The 21,414-nt window shown below is 43.1% G+C and overlaps 1 protein-coding gene and 1 long non-coding RNA gene across 2 annotated transcripts; one reads left to right on the top strand and one right to left on the bottom strand.

Annotated features, from left to right (window-relative positions):
• Positions 1–464: 464 nt before the first annotated feature.
• On the bottom strand, positions 465–1,741 carry LOC122000611. The gene is made up of 2 exons (XM_042554986.1): positions 875–1,741; positions 465–700 (listed from the first exon to the last, which is right to left on the bottom strand). Exons 1-2 carry the CDS (start codon positions 1,473–1,475, stop codon positions 621–623), a joined length of 681 nt encoding a protein of 226 aa, XP_042410920.1. The 5' UTR covers positions 1,476–1,741; the 3' UTR covers positions 465–620.
• Positions 1,742–12,671: 10,930 nt separating this feature from the next.
• On the top strand, positions 12,672–13,643 carry LOC122000606. Its single transcript, XR_006117196.1, has 3 exons — positions 12,672–12,724; positions 12,873–12,907; positions 13,476–13,643. It is a non-coding gene; the product is annotated as an uncharacterized LOC122000606 (long non-coding RNA).
• Positions 13,644–21,414: the final 7,771 nt, after the last annotated feature.

The following is a 21,414-nucleotide window of genomic DNA, read 5'->3' as shown; positions in this document are numbered from 1 at the left end:
GCACGCTGACTATTGTTGAAAAAAAATAATCAAATAGTCTAATTTAGACATATTTTATAAAATTTATAGGGGATTCCGATCCTAAAAAGAATGCAATTTTATAATCAAAAGAATGCAATTTTTACTTGAATCTTCCAAGGCACATCCTATTTCAGAATGTGAAGCTAAACCGATGTTAATTAATGTCACTTTTGAACAAATTTCTTCGTGTTGCTGATGGGTAATCAGGTTTAATTGGTTGATTATTTGCTATCTTATTCAGTTTTCTTGCTGAAAGCTAAGTTAAACGATTGACATTGTTTGATCCTTAAACACAGTGGTATTTGTCTCTGCTCGACTCCAAAAAGTTTTATATTTTCAAATCCTTTTTTACTCAGTATGCCCCCGTGTTCGTTGTAATGACACTGTAAAATACAAACTCAGGAAAAAAAAAAAAATGGAAGAAGAAGTGAAGAGCAGAAACGGAATGGAAGCGTATAGATTGAAGAACAATGGAAGTGGATAGCAGGATCGACAATTTACAACCGATGATACATACATCGAACACTGAGGTAAGAGTGACCACTAGCTTTCTGCTCTTGTTATGAAGTAGGAGCTTGAGTCTGTTGCTTGCATATTAATTAGCAGCTTTGCCGGAGAGAACAAGCCACGGCCTGCGCCCAGTGCCTTAGCCTCGTCTTCACTAGCAGCGGATCGTCCCCTGTTTTACCAAATCAATACAGCAAAAGGTCATTACAGATCCAATTTCGTTTAGTAAAAAAATCTAGCTAGCTTTGTGGACGATCGATGCGAGAGGCTATTTAAGCGTTAAGTTTACAGAAAAAAGTGATGATTTTTTTTTTAAAATGAATCCATAGTGAAGGATACATAATACCAAGATTGCATATTTTCCAGGAGTCGCCGGAACTGGAGCTGCCGTCATTGCTCCGGGGGCTCAGTGCGGGCGGCGAGGAGGTATCGGTCGAGAAACCGGAGCTCGACGAGCAATTCCGCAGACGGTTGACGGCGAAGTAGAGGTCGAGAGCCGGCAACGTGTGGCGGAGGTCATGACCGCCCTCCTCCTCACTGAACCCGAAGCCAAGCTCGATGCACCCCTTCAACTCGTCCAAGTCCTCGTCCGTCAGGCTCCTCAACCTGGACCTCACTCTCCTCCCCTTGCCCTCTCCCTCCTCCTCTTTCTCCTCCACCGCCGCCACTTTCTCTTCCTCCTCTACCGCCACCAGCCGCTGCCGTTTCTCCAGAATCTGCCGCCGCCGCTTCTCCCATCTGGCCTCCCTCGTCGTCTCTTGCATCGAAAGCTGCTTCGTCAGCTTCTTCTTCCTCTTGTTCCCTCCCTCGGATCCGTCCGTCGCGCCGTCTCCGATGGCACCACTCGGCTGCCTCATCAGGGAACGCTCGTCGGGAAATTCAGCCGCCTCCTTCCCCTCCTCGGCCTCCCGCAATAAGCAATCCACTTCTTCCTTACGCCTATCCATTCCTGCAGCGGAATGGGTCGTCTTCTCCCCGTCGCTTTGCAGCTACATGGGATAATTCACGCGGTAAGCATCGGTGGGATGAGGAAGGGAAGGAGGGGAAACGAGGGTGTCCGCGGAATGACGATGGAGAAGGGACGAATTGGAGCTCCGAAGGTGAGGGCGTTGGGTTTGAAGCGGTGGTGATGGGCATGAGTGCTCCGACATGCAATGCCCACCACTCACCTGGCTTGTTTCATTGCTCTTATTGACATGATCTCATTGAGAAGGCATCTGTTATTAGGCAATAAATTTTTGTGGTTAGTTTACGGAGAAACTCAACTTACTAAACTATCTAGTTTTATAATAACGTGGTCGACTCACCCCGCGGCCCACATACTAATAATGTTTTGTTAGCAAGGTTGCATAGCAAGTACTAAATACAAAATATTATGTAGGGATTTTTAAATAAGATTTTTAATTCTATTAAGGGCACTCAACGAAAGGAGTCAACATAGAGAAGGTAACGGCAGCATTGCATGTGGACACCCGCCGCGAATTGTGACAAGGGAAGCACAATTGTGTTACTTTTGTGTATTTATACACCAATAATAAGTCTATAAAATTATACGCTTAAGATTATGTTTTTGTTTTTGACTGCAACAACTTCACTGCTAAACAATACATGAATCATGCAGAGGCAGACATCATGGAAAGTGTCACATGGTTCATAGTCTAACTACAAAAGTAGTTGGCACATAGTTTAATAGTTCAATTACACAGAATAGCAGTTTTAAATGATTTGATCTCATACCAGCAAGCAGTGACTAAATAATTGCTGACAGTGCAGTAACACTAAGTCACTATTCATGATCCGGTCCAAAAATTGATGAGATAGATCTAATGCCCATATTAATCTTCTGTGAATTTTATTATGACCTATAATACAACTGACGCCAGTGCCGAGCCAGGAAAGAGGTCCTTGGTGATGACCCTTCGACGTTCAAGTCAGTCTCCGGTGAAGAAGAAGAAGAAGAAGAAGCAGTAATCGGAGTAACAAGAAGACTATAGCGCAACAGTGAAATATTGCATACCTCCACAGAAACTTGGACCCCCTTTATATAGAGGTTCGGTAGCGTACGTGAACGCTTATCCAAGCGAGCACGCATCTCGAATCTTTCCCTAAAAAGACTTGTTAGTAAAGTGTTCCGACACAGTACCTTAACAAGTCGAGTATATCTTAAGTGACAGTGGAAGCTTCCACTGTACGATCCTTTGTTTGCCCATATCGTTTGTCAGCGACACTAGCTCCCAAAAAGATGTCGAAAGATAGTCTACTGTGTCTGCTGCTTAGCCGAGAGGAAAAACCGTCCGGTCGAAATTCCACTGTCCACCTGCTATCCGTTGTTAGGTCGAGCGGGATAGCTGTCCGACCAGAAGTCCACTATCCGCCTGCTTTGTTTTTGGGTCAAGCAGGATTGTCGCTCAGCCCGAAGTCCACTGTACGTGTGCTTGGTTGATGTCGAGTCTGTTGTCAGGCCGAGTGGGGTAGCTGCTCGTCCGAAGTTGAACTCTACCGATGCTAGGCCTCGCTGGCTGGCCGAGCGGGGTGGCCGCTCAGCTCGGCTTCTGTTTATCGTTCTCCCTTGAGCGTCGGTTGTTTGAATGCTCCCTGTATCGAAGTCGACGATGGGTCGGGGTACGTTTCGCCCGACAGGCCAATGCCTTCCGCTCGTTGATCGTCTTGACTTTGACCTCCACTGTGGCAGCGGAGTGGGGCCCTTCATCATCACCGTATCACAAGCCCTCCCCCTCAAGTCTAATCGAAGGAGGTTGTAGTCCGACCGATTGGACAATTGTCCGAGTAGGTTTCCTCCTTATCAGACTTCGACACTGTGTGGGTTTCGATCGGGATAAGATCGACCCTCGCTTGTTGAAGCTTGTCGTTCGGACATAGGTATGCTCCCTCGATCCGATTGGCACGACGAAGGTTCACACTTGTAAAAATTCTCCTTGGGTTGTCTCGGGTGAGCGCGAGCTAGGCTGATGTCACCCTGATTTCTTGGAAATTATGCAAATCCCCGCTCATGAAGGCTAAGCACGCTCCCACGCCTTCATTAATTGCTGACCCGTGGTGATGGGCCATGTGTCACACCCGCTACCGCCACATGCCTAACGTGACATGACATTGATGTGGCATTTGATAGTTTGAATTCGACGGCCCGATCACTACCTTGGCTTCCGTGACCTAAATTGGACGGCTCCGGTCGACCAACACTGAAGTTTATAAGCCCACCGCATCGCTTCCTTCACAATCTTCCTCAAGTGCTTCCGGCGACGCGTTCTTCATCCTCCGGTGATCTTCTCTATTCCTGTGTGTCCTTCATTCTCTGACGACCTCCTTCCCAGTAAACTTCCTTCCAATCACCCACTTCTTGAAGCTTTTCGGTCTTTCTTCTCGCATTCCGATGATATTCGAGTAGCTTCTTCCCTCTTCGATCGCATTTCTTCCCCTCAACCTCCTTTTCGGTTTTATTTTCGCGATGACAAGTTCTTCGCAGCCGTCTGCCTCTATCCCTCGATTCTAGTACACATCCATGGAGTCTAGGTTCCATGGAGGCAACACTGAGAGCTTGAGAGATGTATTTGAAATTCCTTCGGATCATCAGATCGTTTTGTCTTCTCCATCCGATCGGCCCAACTCTCCGTCGACCGGCTGTGTCTATTTCTTCTGGGATCAGTTTATCGCTGGTCTGTAGTTTCCCCTTCATCCCTTCATTCTTGCAGTTTACAAATATTTTCGCATTTCCCTTTCTCAGCTTGTGCCGAACTCCTTCCGACTGCTGTGCTGTGTCGTTGTTTTGTTTTGTCTGCACGACATCCATCTTACTCTCCGGGTCTTCCACTATTTTTATTATCCCAAACTATCCTATCTAGGGAATTTCCTCTTCCAGTCTCGAGTCAGTTTAGTTTTCTTCAACAAGATGTCGACCTCCAACAAGCACTGGAAAGAATATTTTTTCTTCATGCATTTTCCTGAGCGGCCAGACTTCCCGACCCACTGGCATCTCGAAGTGACACCTCAGCCTCCCTTGAAAAACTACAAGAGCTGATTGGACTACCTGAACGCAGCTTCGATGTTGTCCGGTCAGAAGTACGACATCAACAAGTTGCTGTTGGAAGGCGTCATCTATATCTTTGGCTTAAGCCCGATCCGCACCCGGCTGTCGACTAACCTAGGTATGAAGCTCCTTTAATTCTTCCTTTGATGCTAACTGATTTCTCTTTCTCTTTTGCAGCCGAAGTCATGATGCGAGCACGTCTAGCCGGAAAGGCAAAGCTCAAGGATGCCTTGATCAATGCGACAGCTGTTAAAGAACTGACGAGCCACGGCTTGCAGCCGACAACTCACATGAAGAGCCCCAGGATGAGAGTGATGCGACACCCATCTTGGTGAGCGGAGGCGAGGCCAGCCATGCACCGAGCGGAGAAGCGACCACGGGTTCACAACCTCTATTCGAGCGACGTCCAATCATCCCGGTTGAGGAGCCGTCGGGCTCGGCCTCCTCCGACATACCACTGAACAGGCACAAGAGGCGTCGAGCAGATCCCTCATTGCGCTCCGCTACCTCAGGTGCGCAGTCTGCCGAACGGGTCGAAACTTCGACCCCGACTCCGATTCAAGAAATGACGACCTCCGTGTCATCTGATCGGACGCCCTCCTTGGCTGATCTGCTGCAGGAGACTCTTGCTGCACCGCTAGTGGACTTCATGCCACCACCTTCAAAGCCCTCAAAGGTAAAAAAAAGTCCGGCATCCGTCTGACGTCCTCCTTCCGACCGTCCGACCGGGCGACCTCGGCTCAATCGGCCCCGAGAGACCAACGCCATATCACGACGATCCTCCACCTGCCCACCGAAGAATATAGTGAGTCGAGCGCTAGGTCTCGAGGCCTCGAGCACCAGATCATCATCCAAGGGCCACTCGCTAAGATCTGGGAGGACGCACAAGCTCGTGCAGCAATGATGCCTCCGGGCATGCTCACAAATAGCCACACCCAGATGTCTATTGGGGTGAGTATTCCCTATATTGCACCTTTTTACATTACCTCCAATCGGCGCTGACCTTTTCTTGTTCGCCCGCAATACTAGGTGGAGAGCCTGATCATGTGCCACAGGCTCGCATTTTTGGAAGAGGAGGTGAAGCAATTAAAGGAGTCGAGAGGCCAATCCTTCGTCGCTCAAGAACATACAGACGCTGAGGTGGCCAAGCTGCGGGCTACTCTGGAGAAGAGCGACAAACTGCTTGAGGCCGAACGGGCCAAGAGCGCCGGGCAGGCCACTATGCTAGAGCGGCTCAATAAACAGGTCACCACTTTTGATAATAAGATCGAGTCGGTTAACGCGCGGAAGAACCGAGCCATTGCTGACCTCGACGAAAAGAATAAAGAGGCCCAGACCCTCGCCTAAAAGCTTAAGGAAGCTGAGGACTTCCTAGTCGCCGAGCGGCACAGCCGGTTGGCCGAAGAAACGACGCTTTGGGGCCAGCTATCCACCAAAGATGACGAGCTAAAAATTGCGAAGGATGAGCTGGAGGCCTCCTGAGTGGCCCTGAAGACCTATCAGGAGGCCGAGTCGAGTAGGTTTGAGGCCAGGAAGCAAGCCTACATCCCCTCGGATGCTTTTAATGATAGAGTCGCCGACCGAGCTCTACGCCTCTTCAATTTGGCCATCGATGGGATGATCGAACAGCTCCGCGAGGGAGGCCATCTGCCGACCGATCTGACCGGTAATGTCATAAGCCGGGACAAGCTCACTATCGCTCTGCCTGACGCTGCCTTGGACTATCTTGAGTGAGGCCAGCATCATCCATCTTGTACTTGTTATCCAGAGACGAGCACATAGAAACTTGTTTCATCAAATTCCGATGTCTCTAGGTCCGTATTTAAGGCGTCCAATTTTATTTTTTTTTTAATAAATATATATTTGGGACGAATCTCTGGATTCGTCCTAAACTTTGGGACGAATTCCTGGATTCGTCCCAAAATTTGGGACGAATTCAGGATTCGTCCCAAAATTGAAAATATTTTTAAAAAATAAAATCAAACACCTAAGGCCTAAATATGGACCTAGAGACATCGGAATTTGATGAAACAAGTTTCTATGCGTCCGTATCGTTGAGCTGATCCTAAATACATCATCATCCATAATTTTTAATTAATATTTTCAGTGATTTGAATTTTTAACACCCAATTAGGTCAAATTGGGATTAAAAAATTCTAAAAATAAATATATTTGGTCAAAAATATTTTTATTTATGTATTTACAATCAAGGCAATGATACGAACGTATAGAAACTTATTTCATCAAATTCCGATGTTTCTAGGTATATATTTTTTAAAACATATATAGGTTGATAATAACTAAAAATGTGTTGTGTAGTGAACGGTTGTAAATTAGTGTCCGAATGCCTAAATATGGACCTAGAGACATCGTAATTTGATGAAACAAGTTTCTATGCGTCCGTATCATTGAGCTGATCGTAAATACATCATCATCCATAATTTTTAATTAATATTTTCAGTGATTTAAATTTTTAACACCAAATTAGGTCAAATTGGGATTAAAAAATTCCAAAAATATATTTATTTGGTAAAAAATAATTTTATTGATAGATTTACGATCAAGATAAAAATACGAGCACATAGAAACTTGTTTCATCAAATTCCGATGTCTCTAGGTCCGTGTTTAAGGTGTCCAATTTTGTTTATTTTTTTTTAATAAATAAATTTTTGGGACGAATCCAGGATTCGTCCCAAAACTGAAAATATTTTTAAAAAATAAAATCAAACACCTAAGGCCTAAATATGGACCTAGAGACATCGGAATTTGATGAAACAAGTTTCTATGCGTCCGTATCGTTGAGCTGATCCTAAATACATCATCATCCATAATTTTTAATTAATATTTTAAGTGATTTGAATTTTTAACACCCAATTAGGTCAAATTGGGATTAAAAAAATTCTAAAAATAAATATATTTGGTCAAAAATATTTTTATTTACGTATTTACAATCAAGGCAACGATACGAACGTATAGAAACTTGTTTCATCAAATTCCGATGTCTCTAGGTATATATTTTTTAAAACATATATAGGTTGATAATAACTAAAAATGTGTTGTGTAGTGAACGGTTGTAAATTAGTGTCCGAAAGCCTAAATATGGACCTAGAGACATCGGAATTTGATGAAACAAGTTTCTATGCTTCCGTATCATTGAGCTGATCGTAAATACATCATCATCCATAATTTTTAATTAATATTTTCAGTGATTTGAATTTTTAACACCAAATTAGGTCAAATTGGGATTAAAAAATTCCAAAAATATATTTATTTGGTAAAAAATATTTTTATTGATAGATTTATGATCAGGATAAAGATATGAGCACATAGAAACTTGTTTCATCAAATTCCGATGTCTCTAGGTCCGTATTTAAGGCGTCCAATTTTGTTTGTTTTTTTTTTAATAAATAAATTTTTAGGACGAATCTCTGGATTCGTCCTAAACTTTGGGACGAATCCAGAATTCGTCCCAAAGTTTGGGACGAATCCAGGATTCGTCCCAAAACTGAAAATATTTTTAAAAAATAAAATCAAATACCTAAGGCCTAAATATGGACCTAGAGATATCGGAATTTGATGAAACAAGTTTCTATGCATCCGTATCGTTGAACTGATCCTAAATACGTCATCATCCATAATTTTTAATAAATATTTTCAGTGATTTGAATTTTTAACACCCAATTAGGTCAAATTGGGATTAAAATATTCTAAAAGTAAATATATTTGGTCAAAAATATTTTTATTTATGTATTTACAATCAAGGCAACGATACGAACGTATAGAAACTTGTTTCATCAAATTCTGATGTCTCTAGGTATATATTTTTTAAAACATATATAGGTTGATAATAACTAAAAATGTGTTGTGTAGTGAACGGTTGTAAATTAGTGTCTGAAAGCTTAAATATGGACCTAGAGACATCGGAATTTGATGAAACAAGTTTCTTTACGTCCGTATCATTGAACTGATCGTAAATACATCATCATCCATAATTTTTAATTAATATTTTCAATGATTTAAATTTTTAACACCAAATTAGGTCAAATTGGGATTAAAAAATTCCAAAAATATATATATTTGGTAAAAAATATTTTTATTGATAGATTTACGATTAGGATAAAGATACGAGCACATAGAAACTTGTTTCATCAAATTCTGATGTCTCTAGGTATATATTTTTTAAAACATATATAGGTTGATAATAACTAAAAATGTGTTGTGTAGTGAACGGTTGTAAATTAGTGTCCGAAAGCTTAAATATGGACCTTGAGACATCAGAATTTGATAAAACAAGTTTCTATGCGTCCGTATCATTGAGCTGATCGTAAATACGTCATCATCCATAATTTTTAATTAATATTTTAAGTGATCTGAATTTTTAACACCAAATTAGGGCAAATTGGGATTAAAAAATTCCAAAAATATATATATTTGGTAAAAAATATTTTTATTGATAGATTTACGATCAGGATAAAGATACGAGCACATAGAAACTTGTTTCATCAAATTCTGATGTCTCTAGGTCCGTATTTATGGCGTCCAATTTTGTTTGTTTTTTTTTAATAAATAAATTTTTGGGACGAATCTTTGGATTCGTCCCAAAATTTGGGACGAATCCAGGATTCGTCCCAAAACTGAAAATATTTTTAAAAAATAAAATCAAACACCTAAGGCCTAAATATGGACCTAGAGACATCTGAATTTGATGAAACGTGTTTCTATGTGTCCGTATCATTGAGCTGATCGTAAATACATTTTCATCCATAATTTTTAATTAATATTTTCAGTGATTTGAATTTTTAACACCAAATTAGGTCTAATTGGGGTTTAAAAATTCCAAAAATATATATATTTGGTAAAAAATATTTTTATTGATAGATTTACGATCAGGATAAAGATACGAGCACATAGAAACTTGTTTCATCAAATTCCGTTGTCTCTAGGTCCGTATTTAAGGCGTCTAATTTTGTTTGTTTTTTTTTAATAAATAAATTTTTGGGACGAATCTCTGGATTCGTCCCAAAATTTGGGACGAATCCAGGATTTGTCCCAAAACTGAAAATATTTTTAAAAAATAAAATCAAACACCTAAGGCCTAAATATGGACCTAGAGACATCGGAATTTGATAAAACAAGTTTGAATGCGTCCGTATCATTGAGCTGATCGTAAATACGTTTTCATCCATAATTTTTAATTAATATTCTCAGTTATTTGAATTTTTAACTCCAAATTAGGTCAAATTGGGGTTTAAAAATTCCAAATATATATATATTTGGAAAAAAATATTTTTATTGATAGATTTATGATCAGGATAAAGATACGAGCACATAAAAACTTGTTTCATCAAATTCCGATGTCTCTAGGTCCATATTTAAGGCGTCCAATTTTGTTTGTTTTTTTTTAATAAATAAATATTTGCGACGAATCTCTGGATTCGTCCCAAAATTTGGGAATAATCCAGAGATTCGTCCCAAACTTTGGGACGAATTCCTGGATTCGTCCCAAAACTGAAAATATTTTTAAAAAATAAAATCAAACACCCAAGGCCTAAATATGGACCTAGAGACATCGGAATATGATGAAATAAGTTTCTATGCGTCCGTATCGTTGAGCTGATCCTAAATACGTCATCATCCATAATTTTTAATTAATATTTTCAGTGATTTGAATTTTTAACACCCAATTAGGTCAAATTTGGATTAAAAAATTCTAAAAATAAATATATTTGGTCAAAAATATTTTTATTGTTAGATTTACGATCAGGATAAAGATACGAGCATATAAAAACTTGTTTCATCAAATTTCGATGTCTTTAGGTCCGTATTTAAGGCATCCAATTTTGTTTTGTTTTTTTTTAAATAATTAAATTTTTGGGACGTATTCCTGGATTCGTCCCAAACTTTGGGACGAATTCCTAGATTCGTCCCAAAACTGAAAATATTTTTAAATAAATAAAATCAAAACCTAAGGCTTAAATATGGACCTAGTGACATCGGAATTTGATGAAACAAGTTTCTATGCGTCCGTATCATTGAGCTGATCGTAAATACGCCATCATCCATAATTTTTAATTAATATTTTCAGTGATTTAAATTTTTAACACCAAATTAGGTCAAATTGGGATTAAAAAATTCTAAAAATATATATATTTGGTAAAAAATATTTTTATTGATAGATTTACGATCAGGACAACGATACGAGCACATAGATACTTGTTTCATCAAATTCCGATGTCTTTAGGTCCGTATTTAAGGCGTCCAATTTTGTTTTATTTTTTTTAAATAATTAAATTTTTGGGACGAATCTCTGGATTCGTCCCAAACTTTAAGAAATTAAAAAAAAAAAAAAATTTGAAAGCACTAAATATGGACCTAGAGATGTCGGAATTCAATGAAACATGTTTCTATGGGTTCCTAATTTTGTATCGATCATAGAAATATCCTAATCCTAAATTTTAACTTAATATTTTGAGTGTGGTGATTTTTTTAACTCGAATATGACCTAATCCAAGGTAAAAAATCACCAAAGTCATTATATTATATTAAAATTAAAGAAGAAAATATTTTTAAGATCACGAGAAAATTAGAAAGTCATAGAAACTTGTTTCACGAAAATCCGACATCTCTAAGCCCATATTTCGTGTCTCCGAATCATTTTTCTATTTTTTTTAAATTTTTTATATTTTGGGATGAATTCTGGAATTCGTCCCAGATTTAGGGACGAATTCCTAGATTCGTCCCAAAAAATTGGGACAACAATGGCAACGAAAATATTTTTGTTTATAAGTTAACCCTAAATCTCCTCCCACCCATCTACCCCTTCACTCATCCCTTCACTGCAACTCTTGCGGCGGCTGATTCCTTCCCGATCGGCTGCGACACAGGTAACCCTCTCCCTTCTCCCCTCTTCCCTCTCCCTTCTCCCACATCTGCCCACTTCTTCTCGCGAGGCCGCGGCTGGCCGCGCGTGGCCGCGCGCCGCGCGTGGGGTCGCCTGGCCGCGGCTGGCCGCGCGTGGCCGCGCGTGGCTGTGGCTGGCGGCCGTTGGCCGCGAGTCGCCGCTGCTAGCACTGATGTTGCAAGATTTGGAATGGTGGAGTACTGATCTGTGAAATTTAGGACTTCATTCTTGTTTGTTAACAAAGAAAAGCATTGCAACTCTTGATCACTTAGATGTCAATGACCAATGATCTGTGAAATAGGGTTTAGGGCTATTTTTGGATAAAGATTTGTAGTTCTTCTTGTATATAGATGTGCAGTTTAGGGGTGTGGAAGTAATAAAATCTCAACTACACTAGGGCAAAATTTTGATACTAGGGTTTCGAATCCTAAATGTATGGGGAGCTCCAATATACCATAGGTATAAATTTACCTTTGATTTTCTGTGTACTGATCCTCTTTATCATTACAAATACTTGTAGGATAGTTTTTAGATTGGAATTAATTAATGGAGGGACAAATTACAATAGAGTTGACATGTTTTTTTTTCTTTGATACAAAATTTAAAGGGTGCTCATGATTATTATTACTGTTAAAAATATTTTCTTTTAAAGAAAATAACAGAAGCGGCCCTATTCTATTTTTTATCTCAAAAACATCCTTATTAAAATATTTTATTTTTCATCTAAAAAATGTCAATTCTGATCCACAATTGCTCTAATATAGAGAGTAATTTTGTTTTTTTCCAAATTTTGTTCCATTAAAATATTATTATTTTAATTTAATTACAATTGCTTCAACTCTATTAAAATTGTTAGAATAATACTATAATAATCGATAATGTTGTTTGTGCAGGTCTCAATTTGGCGTGATCTCAGTGTAGTTGAAGACAGTTGTATTTGTTTATCTCTTTTCAGTATTTCTAAGTTCATTAATATGCATTTAATGTTCTGTATATAAAGTTAGCTTTAAATAATTATTTTATAGTTGATTAATTACGTTTCTTCTTTTTGATAAATTGTTCTTTATTGTTTTGTCTTCAATGATAAGATTTATCTCTTTTAATAATGTTTAACTAAATAGCTGAATTCAGGTAAAATGCAGAATGAGCGAAGTTGGATGTATAACAAGAATTCAGCTATAATGCAGAATGAGGAAGAGGAGGAGGAGGAGGATGATAATCACAATGATGACTTTGATTTTTGATGATGGGTAAGTTTTGTTAGCTTATTTAAAGAAATTTCCCATAATTATGTATGATGATTATTTGTCTCATGTTTACTGTTTTACACATTAATCAATGACTTGTTAACTTTTCTAATTTTTATTTTAATTAATATTATCAATTTGTTTTTAACAGGGTTGGTGAGGCGAACTAAAGGTCCGAGAAAAAAAGTAAGTATTAAGTAATATGTTAAACTTTTAATTTTGTTTATTTATTTTTTAATTGCTTTTAATTTATTGAAATTTGTTACTACTGCATTATTAGTTCAAATTGCAAATTATGATTAGAGTTTACCTAGCAACCAAGTAACCATGATTACTAAAACACTTGTATCACGAAAAAATTAAGTTTAATTAGTTTGTGTTTTCTTTATTTGAGCTATTTTCATATGTTAGGAAATTTTAAGAATATCTTTCATGCTCTCCATGTCACATGGACATAGAATATTTGTAGCTATTGATTGATATGGTGAAATAGGTATTATTATAACAATTTGATGTGCCATTTATATTAGGTTATATCATATTTACGATACTTTTACTTAGCTTCAAGATACTTCTTATAATTTTATGACATGGATAATTCATATCGTTGGTAAATAGGGCATTTATTTGAATGTTTAAGGAATTTCACAGTTATGTCTTGTTTCAAATCTTTCTTGTTTCATGGGCATATCGTATCATATTTACAATCTTTCTTGTTACACATGATTTGGTTTATTTGTTTGTTGTTATGTAGGCAAAGGAGATTTAAGGGGGTGCAAAGCTTTTGTGGCAGACGAAGATGACTTGATGTATTCTTAGTTTATTTACCTCCTTGGATGGATGATGGACTTATATAACATTAGATTGTTGAACTTTATAATATTTTCTAGAAGCTTGAACAAGATAGATCTTGTAAAATTTGTTGAGATCTTTATATTTGTTGAATTATGAGTTGATCGAGTTCAATTATTACTCATGTATGTGAAATTAGGATGTGTTGAGTGTATATAATATGTTATTTGAATTTGGTGTTTATGTATCTATGGATTGAATTACAGAAAGAAATTTAATCTGGAAAAAAATTTAATATTAGGGACGAATTTGGCGACGAAAACGATTTGTTCCCATTCTATCGTAATCCTTGATAATTTTGCGACAAATTTTTTTTCGTCTCAGAATTTGGGACGAATATGTGGATTCGTTCCAGAATTTGGGATGAATTCACAAAATTCGTCCCATATTTTGGGACGAATTCTGGGACGAATCTACAAAATTCGTCCCAAAATTCGTCCCAGATTCTGGAACGAATTTTGGGACGAAAATTTATTTATTAATTAAATTAGTATTTTTGTCCCCAAATTCGTCGCAAATGATTATGAAAATTATCATTGCCAATTTTGCAACAAATTTATTATTCGTTGCAAAATTAGGGACAAATTTGGCAAAAAAAAAAAATTTGTCACCGAATTCGTCCCCAAATTCGTTGCAATATTAGGGACAAACTTAGTAACAAAAAATAATTTGACACCGAATTCGTCCCCAAATTTGTTGCAAAAATAGGGACAAATTTGGCAACAAAAAATTATTTCCTCCGAACTGAATTCATCCCCAAATTCGTTGCTAAGTTTGCAACAAAAAATTATTCGTTCCTTTTTTGCGACGAATTTGGGGACGAAAATTTTATTCGTCGCCAATTTTGTCCCCAAATTCATTGCCGAATTTGCAACAAACCATAATTCATTCCAAAAGTTGGCATCAAACATTTTGGGACGAAAAAATTTTCGTCCTTGATTTCGTCCCAAAAAATTTTGCAACGAATTTTTTTTAAAAATTCGTCCCAAAATTCATCCCAGAATGCCTTATTTTTTGTAGTGTGTGGCTACAGTGATCCGAATCGCATACCTCCGTCGAAGTCTGGGGATCCTTATATAAGACCACGGTGAGGCACGAGCACGCTTCTCGATGCGTGCGTGCTTCTCCAAACATACCTCAGTAGGGTTGTGTCAGAAAAACATTCCTGACGTCATTCCGCAATCGTCCGAGCATATCCCTGATGTGACGGTAGAAACTTCCACTGTATGATACTCTGTCCGCTCCGGCCGTTGACCATGCTGTTTGTCGGCGGCAGGTGTCTCGAGGATGATGTTACCAGCTGTCCTTTTTGCCCCTTTGCGCTCTTGCCTGTTCCCGGGCCGAGCAGACCCGCCGCTCGGCGGTCATGGCCTCAAGGAATGCGCATACCTCGACCCGGGCGGGGAAGCCCTGCTCATGTGCTCGGATGGAATTGTGCCTTATTGTCCTGTGGCTCGGCCGAGTGGCCTGTCCACCGCCTGTCCGCTCGGCCCATACACACTTTTACCTTGAGCATCGGAAACCCGACCCCTGGTCGGGCTGTCTTTCATCCGACCTGGGAGAACCCTGGCCGGATGTTCGATCGCCGGATGCTCGATCGACCCACCATTCCGCTCGGCCCCGACCTCTGTCCGCTCGGCGCGACCTTGGGGTTGACCCTCTTGACCATTGACCTCCACGTGTTGTTGACCTTCCGCCAACGAGGGTCCCCCGTCCTTACCACCGGATCACATACCTCCCCCTTAAGTCTAGTCGAAGGAGGCGCTAAGTCCGACTGACTGGACTATGAGTTTGGACGAGCGACGACCATCCTGCCACTCCCGAAAGTGTACCTCTGCTCGGTCACTATGGGGTCAAATAATGTCGGTCGGCTAACTATCGAGTGCTGCCCCACTGGCCCGTCGATAGCCTGTATTGATTTCCGCGGGATCTTCTCGGAATGCGTGCAAATCTCCGCCATTATGGTTGAGCACGCGAGTTCTGCCTTGTGATTGGGCTCATTAAATGCCCTCCTCTGACCGAGTGCCACGTGGCATTGTTGACGTCATCATACGACCGTCGCCTTACGCCCGATGCGACGTTCATCGGTTTGAAATGGACGGTTGGATGCGGGCCTCGGGTTATGTGACCTGCATCCGACGACTCGGGCGGATCGAGCCCATCCTTATAAAGCTCTCGTCGCCTTCTTCCGCCGCACTTTCGCCGTCGCGTGCTCAGAAGCCTTGTCCTGCCCTCCTTGCTCCGGTGACCTAGTTCCTCGGCACTCCGGTGACCCCGTTCCCTCTTCTTTTGATCCTCATCTTTTCTGTAAGGTTCTCTGTCTTTCTCTCTTCGATTCTGTGTTCTCTTTGCATTCTTTGCCGCGTTCTCGCCTTTTGGTCACTGTTCTGTTCATCTCCCTCGAGCCCTTGTGTTTTCTCCCGATTTCTGCCTCCTCTACTGTTCCGGCGATGGCTAGCTCTTCCCAGCCCGCGGACCTTACTCTCGGCCCATGGTATACTACCATGGAGTCGTGGTTCGATCGACGTGATGCCGAGAGCCTGATTAACGCTTTTGACATCCCTTCTGATTTTGAACTGATTTTACCTTCGCCTTCCGCTCGGCCGCACAAACCTCCGCGCGACGCTTTTTGTCTTTTTCCGTGACCAATTCACAACCGGTCTGCGATTTCCTCTCTACCCCTTCATCGTTGAAGTTTGCGACTTCTTTGGCATTCCGCTCACCCAGTTGGTTCCCAACACTTTTCGCCTTTTGTGCGGAGTTGTGGTATTATTTAAGATACACAATATTCCCCTCCGCCCAGAAGTCTTCTATTATTTCTACTATCCCAAGCAGTCCGAACCGAGCACTTATTTGTTTCAGGCTCGGCCTGGTTTGGTCTTTTTTGATAAACTGCCCTCTTCCAACAAACATTGGAAAGAGAACTTCTTCTTTCTTCGTATTCCCGGGCGACTCCCTTTCCGCACTCAATGGCAGGTCGGACCACCCACCTCCCCCGAACTGAAGAGGTATAAAACCCGACCGGATTACCTTTAGGCAGCCAATATGCTCGTTGGTCTGAAACTCGACATCAACAAGCTTCTTCCCGAAGGCGTGATGTATATGTTTGGCTTGAGTCCGAGCCGGACCCCCCTCCCGAGCAGCTTTGGTAAGAAATTTACTTTTGCATTTGCCTTGAGTTCTAACTGATTTTCTTCTCTTTTCCTTGCAGTGAACATCGTAATGGAGTCTGTGCTGTTCGGGATCTTGAAGAGAAAAGCGGTCGCGCTCGAGGCGGCAGCAGCCAAGGAAATGGAGCAGTTGGGCATTGCGCCAGTCGGCTCTCACGAGTGTGACAGCGAGGCAAATGCAGAGGAGTCAGCCGCTCGAGCTTCACCTGCGGAAGCGACTGGTGGTGCAACTTCCAGCAAGGGCCCTTCCGTTCAAGAGGATGATTCTGAGCCGGACGACGAACTCCCACTCAACCAGAAGAGACGGCGTGTGGAGATGCCACTCCGTTCGGTCACCTCCACAGTGCAAGCGTCCGAGCGGACGGGCACCACATCTCCCCGCGGCAAAGCGCCATCGGTCGAGGCGCTCTCCTCCGACTGGACCCCCTCGCAACTGGATCTACCTGCGGAACCCATCGAAGTGGTGTCGGTCAGCTCTCTTCCTCCCGTAACCCGCCAAGTCCGCCGCTTGGGCATTCTGTCCTCGATGTCCAGCCCGGCCTCCGATCCCTCGGCGTCCACTCACACGACTCTGGACCGCACTATTAAGGCCACCCTGCACCTCCCCATTGAGGCGTTTATGGCCCAGTCCGATTAGCCGATGGCTCCTGAACACATGATCACTATCAAGGGTCCTCTTGCTGAGATGTGGGCGGACGCCCGAGCCCGTGTTGTCATGATACCGCTCGACAAACTGGCTGACAGCCACATGCAGCAGTCCACAGGGGTAAGCCTCATTTTTGCTTTTTTATGTAGTCTTCCCGGTCGGCGTTTTAACACCCCTGCGTACATCAGAGATGGGTGAAAAACATCGTTGTCGCCAACCGTTTGGCCATGGTGGAGGAGGAGCTGAAGAGATTGAAGAGTCCGGGCCGAAGAATGTTGAAGCGAGGGCTCTGGAGCAGCGGGTGAAGGAGCTTGCGGATTTGCTGGATCGCGAGAAGAAGGACCGTTCGGTCGAGGTGGCGGCTCTCAAGGACGATTTGAAGGTCGTGCAAGAGGCTCTCGACGCTTCCCGTGCTGCCTTTATGGAGTATCAGGGGGCCGAGCTTAGCCGCTTTGCTGCGATGAGGCAGTCCTACATCCGCTCGGTCGACTTCGTCTAGAAGGTGTGCGATCGGCTCATCCTGGCATTCGAGTTGGCTATCACTGCCACTGCGTGTTGGGGTTGCAAGGTTGCAAACATAGTCCCATATTGAAAACACATGGAAAAGATCATGGGTTTATAAGAGAAAGATATCTTCATTAGTATGAGGCCTTTTGGGGAGAGCCCAAGAGCAAAACCATGAGGGCTTAGGCCCAAAGTGGACAATATCATGCTATTGTGGAGATATCTAAATTCTTTTCGATCCTACAATTGGTATTAGAGCCCGGACTGCCAGAAGGTTTAACCACCGACTGTGCACAAGAGCTATGGTCTGATTGAACCATGTGAGTACAATATTGACCTCGAACAAAGAAAGTGGGGGCTCCTATGTTCGGATCAAGAGGACCAGCTCTTCTCTCCACCATACCGAAGAGCGTTTTTGACTATCTTGAATGAAGTGTCTTTGGCATTTTTGTATTTCTGCCGCTCGGTCGGCTAACTCTTGTTTGAACTGTACTTTTGCATGGAACTTTTGAATGTAACTTTCATTTTGTTAGCTTGTTTTCCCCTGTTCGTCATTGGTAACCTTATGGCCCGAGCGGAATCTATGCCAAAAATGCTTCTACTCGTTGGCCCCTTCTGGGATATAGGATAGCCGATCGCCCTCCCTTAAGTGCCGGGCTTTGATGCGGTCGTACGACGACCTTCCGAGTGGAGTATTTATGGTCGCCACTTCGACCCTAGAGTTTAACGTCGCCGCTCGACGGTCTTCAGGCCGGGGGGTTTATAGTCGCCAGTCTGACTCTAGAGTTTAACATCGCCGCTCGACGGTCTTCCGACCGGGGGGTTTATAGTCGCCGGTTCGACTCTAGAGCTTAACGTCGCCGCTCGACGATCTTCGAGCCGGGGGGTTTAGAGTCGCCGGTTCGACTCTAGAGTTTAACGTCGCCGCTCGACGGTCTTACGACCGGGGGGGTTTATAGTCGCCGGTTCGACTCTAGACTTTAACGTCGTCGCTCGACGGTCTTCCGACCGGGGGGTTTATAGTCGTCGGTTCGACTCTAGAGTTTAACGTCGCCGCTCGACGGTCTTTCGACCGGGTGGGTTTATAGTCGCCGGTCCGACTCTAGAGTTTAACGTCGCCGCTCGACGGTCTTCCGACCGGGGGGTTTATAGTCGCTAATCCAACTCTAGAGTTTAACGTCGCCTCTCGACGGTCTTCGGGCCGGGGGGTTTATAGTCGCCGGTTCGACTCTAGAGTTTAACGTCGCCGCTCGACGGTCTTCCGACCAGGGGGTTTATAGTCGCCGGTTCGACTCTAGAGTTTAACATTGCCGCTCGATGGTCTTTGGGCCGGGGGGTTTATAGTCGCCGGTTCGACTCTAGAGTTTAATGTCGCCGCTCGACGGTCTTCGTGGAGTTTTGCCGTTCGGCAACAAATGCTCATATCCTGTCTTTTTTAATTGTTACTCCTACAGCCAAAGGATACAGACGAACAAGGCATACATGAGATATATTACACCGGCGCACCTTTTACCCCGCTCGGTACGGCTGGAGATGGCTTGTGCTTCATGGTCGTTCTAGCCGCCGTCCGTCCTCATCTTCCAGATAGTATGCACCCGATCGGAGCTTCTCGACGACTCTGCCATCTTACTCACATCGCCGACCGGCTTCACATTCTTCCATACTAGGTCGCCGACTGGAATGCTCGGGAATTACACTGCTGTAAATTCGCTCATTCTGCTTCACGGACGGCTATGGCTACTTGCTCGCCGTCTCCTTCAACTAGGTCCAACTCCAATGTCTCACCGTCTCGCTTCGCCCCATCGTAGTTCGGATCCGATCGACCTCAACTCCGATCATATCACATATACCAAGTGGAACAGATGTTACCCCATTCCTTCCTTCTTTTGGGGTAGCCGAATGGCATAACCTGGGAGTCGACCACCTTCCTCCCATGCGATCGAATCGAACCGAAGTACCCTTCGGATCTCCGATTTACTTGCTGATTGCTCCATTGCTCTAAGGATACGGAAGTGTGTTTGATTCGATGTCAGAGCACCATTCACCTTAACCAACAAATTACCATATCCAAGATGATCGAAGATGCCGAAGCCGGACAAATTATATGCCGGATGAAATTTTACCATTTGCGAATTGGCTTTCTTGACCCACCCTTGGAGAAATAGTCGACGCCACTATAAATAAAACTTCCGTTGGCCATTGGAAAGGCCCCACTATATCTATACCCCACCGGGTCGAAGGCGGGATGACACGACGCCTTCATCTTCTGCTGCCTATGGGAGAAGTGGAATCCTGATAGGCGTGTGAAAGCCGGTCTTCTTCAGAGAGTTGGCCATCTTGCGTTGAGGATCTTTAGCTAACGTCGCCAGATCGCCCGCCTCCTCAGGATCCTTGATGTACTCCTGGAGAATATATTTGCGTTCCGACATGACATTGAATGCAGGTGAGACGCGCTTTAAAGTTGGTCCCTAATGAGTGTGAATCGGCCGGCTCTCCTCCTCAGTAGCTGGGCTTCCTCCCGATCAGACGGCGTGACCTTCGAACGTAAAAATTCTATTATAGCTGTTCTCTAATCACTCGGGAATGTGAGGCCTTCCATCCAGTCGATGTGCGCCACCAAGGACACCTGCTCAATTGGCTGTTGGACAACGATCGGCGATATTGAGCTAGCAAGCTTGGCTAATTCATCCGCTGACTGGTTCTCAGCTCGGGGGATCTTCTGTATGACAACCTCGGTGAAGTTAGTTCTGAGCTTTCAAAGTCCTCCACGTAGAGCCGGAGCCTTGTGCTGTTTATCTCGAAAGACCCCAAGAGTTGCTGAGCGGCCAATTGGGAGTCAGAGTGTAGTATCACCCGGTGTGCTCCCACATGCCGCGCGGCCTGTAGGCCGGCTATGAGGGCCTCATATTCCGTCTCGTTATTTGTTGCCCAATAATCCAGACGGACGGATAGGTGCATCCGCTCTTCTTGAGGAGAAAGTAGTAAAATACCTATTCTGCTCCCGAGCCGAGTGGACGATCCGTCCACGAATACTTTCCACAAAGCTTCGGGCTCGGGATTTTGTACCTCAGTTACAAAATCTGCCAAGGACTGCGCCTTGATCGCTGAGCGGGGCTGATACTGGATGTCGAATTCACTGAGCTCCGTTGTCCACTTGATGAGCCGCCCGGATGCCTCAGGATTCAAGAGTACTCTTCCCAATGGGCTGTTTGTCATAACGATGATAGTATGCGACAAGAAATAAGGACGGAGCCTCCGTGCGGCCAGGACTAGGGTGAACGCGAGCTTCTCGAGACCAGTATAGCGGGACTCAGCATCTTTTAAGATGTGGCTCAAGAAATACACAGGCTGCTCTTCTCCGCCTCCCTTTACCAGTGCCGAACCGACAGCATGCTTGGTTGATGACAGGTATATACGGAGCGGCTCACCCATGTTTGGTTTATCCAACATAGGTAGTGAATTGAGATAGGCTTTTAGCTCTTCGAACGCCCGGTCGCACTCCTGATCCCATTGGAACTTGG

Source organism: Zingiber officinale, chromosome 1A (genome assembly GCF_018446385.1).
Source record: "Zingiber officinale cultivar Zhangliang chromosome 1A, Zo_v1.1, whole genome shotgun sequence".
Taxonomy (NCBI): Eukaryota; Viridiplantae; Streptophyta; class Magnoliopsida; order Zingiberales; family Zingiberaceae; genus Zingiber; species Zingiber officinale.
Note: the sequence above shows the minus strand (reverse complement) of the source record. Positions and strands in the feature narration are given on the sequence as shown.

Excerpts from the sequence above, each read along its gene's own strand:
- LOC122000611 (XM_042554986.1), bottom strand. The coding sequence starts at position 1,475 with ATGGATAGGCGTAAGGAAGAAGTGGATTGCTTATTGCGGGAGGCCGAG. Across the intron at positions 701-874 it reads CTGGAAAATATGCAATCTTG|GGGACGATCCGCTGCTAGTG; the intron begins GTATTATGTATC and ends TTGGTAAAACAG.